This window comes from Empidonax traillii, unplaced genomic scaffold, assembly GCF_003031625.1.
Source record: "Empidonax traillii isolate 1590-97213 ecotype Southwest subspecies unplaced genomic scaffold, ASM303162v1 scaffold334:size599637, whole genome shotgun sequence".
Lineage (NCBI taxonomy): Eukaryota > Metazoa > Chordata > Aves > Passeriformes > Tyrannidae > Empidonax > Empidonax traillii.
The window spans coordinates 496,160-504,125 of NW_020955527.1; the positions used below are offsets into that span (position 1 = coordinate 496,160).

The window sequence follows — 7,966 nt, forward strand, 5'->3', positions numbered from 1 at the left end:
TTTCACAGAATCACAGAAGAGTTGAGGTTGAAAGGGACCTCTGGAGGTCACCTTGTCCAACCCCATGCTCAAGCTTGACCACCCAGAGCGGCTTGGCAAGGACCACATCCTGATGGCTTCTCAGTACCTTCAAGGATGGAGACTCCATCATCTCCCTGGGCAGCCTGTGCCAGTGCTTGGTCAGTGCCTTTGCCAGTCACCCTCACAGTGACTGTTTCCTGATGTTTGGAGGGAACCTCCTGTGTGTCAGTTGGTGCCCGTGGCCTCTGGCCCTGTCCCCTGGGCACTGCTAGGAAGAGTCTGGCTGTCCTCTTGGCATCCTCCCTGAAGCTGTTTGTACAGGTGGATGAGATCCCCTGAGCTGCTGCTTCTCCAGGTGGAGTGGTCCCAGCTCTCTCAGCCTTTCCTCGTAGGAGAGGTGCTTTCTTGTCCCTCTGTTATTCTTGTGGCCCTTTGTTGTCCTCCAGTATGTTCCTGTCTTCTGTTCTGGGGAGCCCAGAACTCAGGACAGTCCTGCAGGTATGGACTCAGCAGAGCTGAGGATCCCCTCCCTTGACCTGCCGGCCGGGCTTTGCTTCAGAATTAAAGTCTTTGCTTCTTTAATAGAGCAGACCTAAGTTTCATGCTGATTCTATTTTGGTACTGCAGAAATATTTTTCAAGTTTCCTCTGAGAAAAAACATTTTTACCTTCAGGGCCCAGCCCTGCCAGTAAGTTCTACTCTTTAAGCACATTTACGTGAGTGCTTTCTTGAACTTTGCTCTCGGGGCATTGCTGCTATTTACAGACCATTGGTGCTGAGCATTCAGTGGTACCTGTGAGGCCCAGGATTTGAAAGTTTTGCACAGAAGTAGCTAGAAAGGGTTAGTAACTCAAAAACCCCTCCAATTGCCTCCGCTGTATGACTGGAGTGGGTCACAGGATATAAGGTGGGATGCTTTATGCATCCCAAATACTTGACAGGTATAAAGCAGAGGAAATTCCAGTTGGTTAAGGCAGTAACCTGTGCCTTAGACATTGAAAAGGAGAACAGTTAGAAATTATTTTTCAATACTGGGGTTTAAAAGTTGTTTTGCTTGAGTTGATTTACTAGTTTTGTTGATGTGATATTTTATTATCGATATTTCTGTCAGTCTAAGGCATCACATTACATCTGAAGTGTTTATTAATTAATCTATATTGCAGAATTAAATAATATATTAATAAAGGTGGATTTTGCTTTCTCAAATCTTCTACAGCCATTAATGGTTATATGTATGGAAATCAGCCTGGTCTTGAGATGTGTAAAGGAAGTGTGGTTTCTTGGCATTTGATGGGATTGGGTTCAGAAGTTGATGTCCATGGGATATACTTCTCAGGAAATACATTTGTAACTAAAGGAACAAGAAGGGATACAGCAAATCTGTTTCCACATACAGTTCTTACAGCTATTATGAAGCCTGATTCTGAAGGTAAATGTCTTGTTTAAAAATCCTGTTAGTAATGCAGAAACTGTTACCAATGAATGTTTTAAGCTTAGAGACAAGCCTTAAATAGCTGGTATTTTGATCCTGGCTAAAACTGTGCACAGGTGTGTTTGAAAGGCAGCAAACTCTAAGGACATGTGTTCTTATTGCTAAAGCCTTGATTTTTCCAGTTTCTCTGTGTGCTGAATTTTATTACAAGTAGCCATCCTGCACAAAGAGTTTGGATCTTATATGAGCAATAGCCTGTGTCTCAGTCTTTAAACACTGAATCATCATTGGTAATACAATCTAAAGGTAACAGACTTTTGTCCTCAAGTCTTTTTTTCTTGTATGACTTCTAGGAATTTTTGAAGTGTCCTGCCTGACAACCGACCATTACACTGGGGGCATGAAACAGAACTACAGTGTGAAACAATGCCACTGGTGGAATGTAGATCCATCTATGTATTTGCATGAAAAGACTTATTACATTGCTGCAGTGGAAGTTGAATGGGACTATTCTCCTAACAGGACATGGGAGTTTGAACGGCATCAACACCATGAGGAAAGGTACTTTGGAATATACACAGGGGAAAAAATGCAAACCAAGCGAAACAGCAACTCACTTCTCCTCTGAACCTTTTCCTCCTCCAGACATTTCTAGACACACTTTATTTTCATATATATTTTTAGGGCTCACTTGAATTTGTGGTCCTTTCCCTGTACTGTTGCCATGACAGCACAATGTTCAAGAAATAGTCCACCATAGATCTTCTGTGGGACAAGTGTATATTTTCATGATTCCTGGATAGTGCATTTATTTACTGATGTTAGTAGTCCTTGATGTGGAAAGCTTATAACATTCATCATCATCGCATCTACAATGACTACTTTGTCCTGATAATTGCTTACAATCTTAACAACTCTTTGTCTCGTCTGTAGTCTGAGTCAGGTTCTTTTTTACTCTTCTCAGTTTTATGAGATTACACAGGATACAAACATGACCTAATCCACTCACTGTGAAGCTTGTTGTCTTGGTGTTTCATTTCCAGTATTTGAATCTCAGTGAGAGAGAACTGATTGGATCAAATAATTCATGTCAGCTAGCAGAAGAGGCTAAACAAGAACTGATGATTTTCAGTGCTTCACCTTAATAATTTCAGTTGAGGTTAAAGTAGCAGATTGTAACTGCCTACATTTTGTTATTAACTTAATTGTATTTTCTTCTTTGTCCTCAGCTTGATAGCACATTTCCTTGCCCTGCATACCCCAGTGGACTCTGACACAATACTAAGCACAAGTTATATGGACTATGCTGTTACAGACTTTTTTTTCCCGTCTCCAGCCCCCATGACCAGCAGAGAATCAGTCCCTCACATTTAATTTAATCAAGGCACTTAAGATTTACAAGTTTTAGGCTTCTTTTCAGATTACAGAAGTCACTGAGGGCTCTGTTTTTCAGTATACAAGTTGCTGTGTGACTTCCTGCAATTTGAAATATCTGCCAGGACAAGTGCTCAACTTTCTTTTAAGTACTATGTAGACTTGGTCTAATTATAGTGAGTTTTTTAACCTTTCAAAGAGAAATTTCCCATCTTAACAAGAATGTTTTCATGCTGAAGATATCAGAATTTTATGAGATGACTGTTTTGCTGAGCAGGACTCTTGTTTGATAGTTAATTGACATGTCTGCAAAAGATGTTGTAAAATACATGAAGAAATGTTTTGGTTTTTTCTTTTGGCAGCCCTGGCAATCCATTTTTAAATAAAAATGACAAATTCATTGGCTCAAAATACAAAAAGGTAGTATATCGAGAATACACTGATCAGACATTCAGTACTCCCAAAAACAGAACAGAGGAGCAGCAGCACCTGGAAATTCAAGGTAGAGTCATCATAAAGTTCAGTTTTGAAAATGTGAGAAATGCAGTGACACAAACCAAAAGATACTATTTGAATAACACTGAGTATAGTTCTACTCACACAAAGTGCCTAAACCTATGTGGAAACCCTACAGGAAATTACTACTTTTATTATGGTGTTTTTCCTGCAAGATTATATTGCTTGATGTAGAAGTTAAAAACCCTTCTGGTTAGCTGCCTGATGAGAGGTCAGTATTTCCAGCATAAAACTGGGTAGCAACATCCAAACAGACTTCAGGTACACAGTAGGTGCTCAGAACTTTTGAGATCTAGAGGCTTAACTTCAGCATCTCAAGTTGGGAAGTCATAGTGAACAACACTATCTGTATGTTTTCTGTTGAATTCTAAGCTGGTGGTGTGAATTTGAACACAAACTCTTTGCTCTGATCTTTTGTAAAACCAAATTCAACTTTCTTTTCAATCCAACAGGACCACTGCTTATGTCAAATGTTGGAGATAAAATTATAATAGTTTTTAAGAACTTAGCATCAAGACCTTATTCTATCCACGCCCATGGAGTGAAAACAGACAGTTCTGCTGTTGCTGTAACTAACCCAGGTATCAAACCATCCTTCCTTATTTCTAGCAGGTAACATTAAGACTTCTAGTAAGGTTTATTTAAGATAGCAGGAAAGATATAGTTTCTGTTTGCATGTTTTGCCTCAGGTTCTTAAATTTTTGGTGTTGATTATGACAAATATTTCTACAGTTCAAATGGCCCTGCTAACTATGGCTCTGTATCCTAGTCCTTGAAATGAAAGCAAACAGATTTGGTTACATAGGGAAGGCATAGCTTATGCTATAATTTCTAAAGTTCTCTGTGATCTTTACAAAAGATACAATTGTCCTTATTAATATGGTAAACTGCACAGGGAAGACACAATAAAAAACCCCAAACGCTGTCAAGAAAAATCAAGGGTCTGCAGAAGTTAGCCAGTGCAGTAACTGGGAAGTTCAAGACAAATACAAGCTGTAAATGGAGATAACATCTGTTTCAGAATGACCTCTTATAGGTCAACATACTGAAGATTTCTAAAATTCATTGATACTTATTTAATTCAGGTGAAACAAAAATGTATGTCTGGAAAATCCCAGAGAGATCTAGTCCTGAGAGAGGAGATCCACATTGCATTGCATGGGCATACCATTCAACAGTGGACATCATTAAGGTATATAATTTATCAGTCTAAAGGGTTTTGTTCATGACTCCAACATGGATATACTTATAGAAAAAGGGGGGTGAATTTTAAATTCTTTCTGCTTTCTCTGTCAGGTTATTTCCCCTGTTACCATACCTTTGAATTTAAATGTTTCTTGAAGTCAAATTGCAGGAAAGTCAGGGCATAATTTGAGTCATGGCCCTCCATGTTCTTGCTTTCTGGTTCTTCTGCTGATGATATAATCAACTCACTCAGATTTCCTTGTTAAAGCTCGCACTTTATAGCTTGCTCAGTATCTAATCAATCATGAGGGGAAAACTGACATGCAGCTGTGAAACACAACTCTGCCGTTTCTTACCAAGCATGCATTAACTTAACGACTTATACTTTTTAATGGAAATTAATGTATTCTTGCCTTCATGTCTCAAAAAATACAAAATAGTGTCAAGAAGTATATTTTGAATGGAAACCAAGCTCAAAATTATAAAATTATAAAAATAGTTTGGGGAAAAAAAAAAAGGCAAGAAATTAATGTGGAATGAATGCTTATTTCTAGCAGGAGATGAAAATGAGGCAGTAGTCTTCATTGAAGTTGATCCATGGGTAGTATATAACAGTGGAGAAATAGCCTTGTTTGCCTGACACTGACTGCCTTTTATTCCCAGCTACTGACAGCTGTAAAGATAGTAAGAGGATTCAGGTCTGTCATTAAATGTGCTTCTGCTTAGTTAAATCTTGCAATTATGTGGTTTTTCATTTGTCATTTCAGGACACTTACAGTGGATTAATAGGGACACTTATTGTGTGTCATAGACATTATCTGCCATCATTTCATACTAAAAAGAAAGTTCAATTTGCTCTTCTTTTTATGGTTTTTGATGAAAATGAATCATGGTACTTGGATGAAAACATTAAAACCTATTCTACCAACCCACATCTTATTGACAAAGAGGAGGAGGACTTCCTTGAAAGTAATAAAATGCATGGTATGTTTCCCACTTTAGTTAATATAACTATGGGGAACTCAATAAAATTATATATTTGAAAGTACTTCATATAAATTTGACTTTCTCACTCTCCCTGAATTCCCTGTTCCAGTGCAGAAGGCCTGAAAAATTTTACTCAAACTGTTTGAAAACACGTTTATAATGTACTGTCCAACGCCATTACTTTTGCTGGCATTTGCTTTCAAATCTTGTATTATATGAAAGTTTAGAGATCAACAATGCACAGAGTTTTTTTCTCTGTCTTGTTCTTTCCTTCTATTTAGCCATTAATGGAAAGGTGTTTGGAAATTTGCATGGCCTGAATATGCATGTTGGAGATAAAGTCAGCTGGTATCTGGTGGGAATGGGCAATGAGATAGACATTCACACAGCACACTTCCATGGCCACAGCTTTGACTACAAGGTATCAAGTCCTTTTCATTTATTTCTTGCTGTGTTAAGAATGAGCAGTAGGTCAAGTACCAAAGATTGTAATCTATGTGAAAAGTCACATGAAAAGTCACATACAATATTTAGTGGGGCTTGTAATTTGATTGTAAGGGTTTTATGCCCCAAACCTTTATCTGATCAACATACATGAGCCAGAGAATATCTGCCAGTAGCATTTGCTGACTGGTAACCAGTTGCTTTAACAAGACAGCTGTGAACTTCTCATGAGTGTTGCAAGACAAAAGCTGTAGTTGTCCTTAATTTTCACTTAGCCGATAGTTTATTAAACTTTGGAGCATGAAATGGATGTACAAAAGTGATGCTTCGGTAGAAATGATACACAGGTGTCTTATCATTCAATTGTGATTGAAATGTTTGGTGAGTAAATGGATAAAGCTTAAATTACTGCCATCTGGTAACGCCACCATTTAACTGTTGCTTCTGTTTGTCCTGAAGCAAACAGGGGTTTACAGGGCAGATGTCTTTGATCTGTTCCCTGGGACATTTCAAACTGTGGAAATGACTCCACGGAACCCTGGAACCTGGCTGTTACACTGTCACGTTACCGACCACATCCACGCGGGCATGGAAGCAACCTACACTGTGCTCCCAAAGGAAGGTAAGAGCTCTCGAGCTCAGTAATGGTTATGTTTAAAGATGCACAGTGGGGCTCACAGACAGTCTGGTGTACTCAGAACCAGTTCAGACATCCAGAGATACTCCACGTCTAGAAGCCACTTGGTCGTGCTTCCCTCAGGGCTGCTCAGGAGACCAAAGTAATTAAAGCACTGGATGTTAAGTGGCTATTATTTCAGCTTCCCATCCATGTAAAGTGACAGATTTTTATTTAAAAAGAATTCACGAGATAGCGTTTCTGTACCAAGAATTGCCAGTACTGTCAGACTCCATCTCAATCTTCATTTAAAACAATAAGAACAGTTGGTAAACAAAGCATTCCTACACAGCTGAAGTATTGAAAAACTAAAATAGTGTTTTCTTTCTCAACAATGTGTTTTGGCTTTGCAGACACTGTTACCTTGCTCTAGCAATATTACCTGTAAAAAATCTTGAATAATTTTGAAAGCTCTTGTTTCTACAAAGTTAATACAACTTTAAAAGCAACTCTTTCCAGTGCTCAAAAGATAGAGCATAACAGGCATTCCTTGTAATTGACAGAAAGAGAACAATAGGAATATTTCAAGATATGTGTATGTATATGCATATATATATATATACATAGACGTGATTTTTGTATCTATACTGAAAATACAGACTGGAATGTTAAACAGAATCTAATTCTATATTATAAACCACTGGCATGTAAAACACAATCTAGTTCTATATTATCAACACTACTGATTTACAGAGTACATTGTGCCTAACCTGCACCGACAATAAAAAAGGATGATTTGAGAGTACACAGAAAGAGATGTGGAAAGAGACTTTAACTTGTAGCAACATGTTGGATTTTTCATTATTAGCCATCTAAAGAGTATCAAAACGTACCCTTCAGTGCATCTTAAAGCTGTTTTTAAATCTCACTCACAATGTCCAGAAGGTACTGGGATCCACTGTTCTCATTTTAGACTCTGCTGGCCATATGCACAGACTATTCTTCTGATGAAATGCATGTAAAAAAAGCTATTTTCCCCCTTACAGATAAACAGTCTTTGTTCCCAAGATTATTCAATCAGCTCAAGTGTAAAGGCATGGCAGGCACACAAGATCGATGAAAGCATTTTAACACAGTGGTTCTCCAAGGTGTCTCTTCAGTGAAGCATTTCTTGGAAAATATTCTCTCCTGGGCAACTCATCTCCATGTATGTTTTGGAAGATTTCATCTAGTGGCCACATGGATATACTGGCCACAGGTACCAAAAGGGCCATAGACTAAGACAGCTAAATGGATGACAGCTCATAAATGTATTTTTCTCTAAATAAAGGTTGTATCTTGCAAGCTAAACATATTCTAGGTGATGCCTAATGCATGTTATTTAACAGCAG

At 38.3% G+C, this 7,966-nt stretch overlaps 1 protein-coding gene across 3 annotated transcripts in view; it reads left to right on the forward strand.

The window, feature by feature from the left end:
* CP (ceruloplasmin) overlaps positions 1–7,929 on the forward strand; it is a 17,702-nt gene extending 9,773 nt beyond the window's left edge. For all 3 annotated transcript variants that reach the window (XM_027891858.1, XM_027891859.1, XM_027891860.1), the window contains 9 exons: positions 1,238–1,450; positions 1,807–2,014; positions 3,190–3,329; positions 3,796–3,924; positions 4,429–4,535; positions 5,296–5,512; positions 5,797–5,936; positions 6,419–6,581; positions 7,622–7,929. In XM_027891858.1, the coding sequence (XP_027747659.1) occupies positions 1,238–1,450; positions 1,807–2,014; positions 3,190–3,329; positions 3,796–3,924; positions 4,429–4,535; positions 5,296–5,512; positions 5,797–5,936; positions 6,419–6,581; positions 7,622–7,695 (1,391 nt within the window). In that variant the 3' untranslated portion in view covers positions 7,696–7,929. The remainder of the gene's footprint in view (positions 1–1,237; positions 1,451–1,806; positions 2,015–3,189; positions 3,330–3,795; positions 3,925–4,428; positions 4,536–5,295; positions 5,513–5,796; positions 5,937–6,418; positions 6,582–7,621) is intronic.
* Positions 7,930–7,966: the final 37 nt, after the last annotated feature.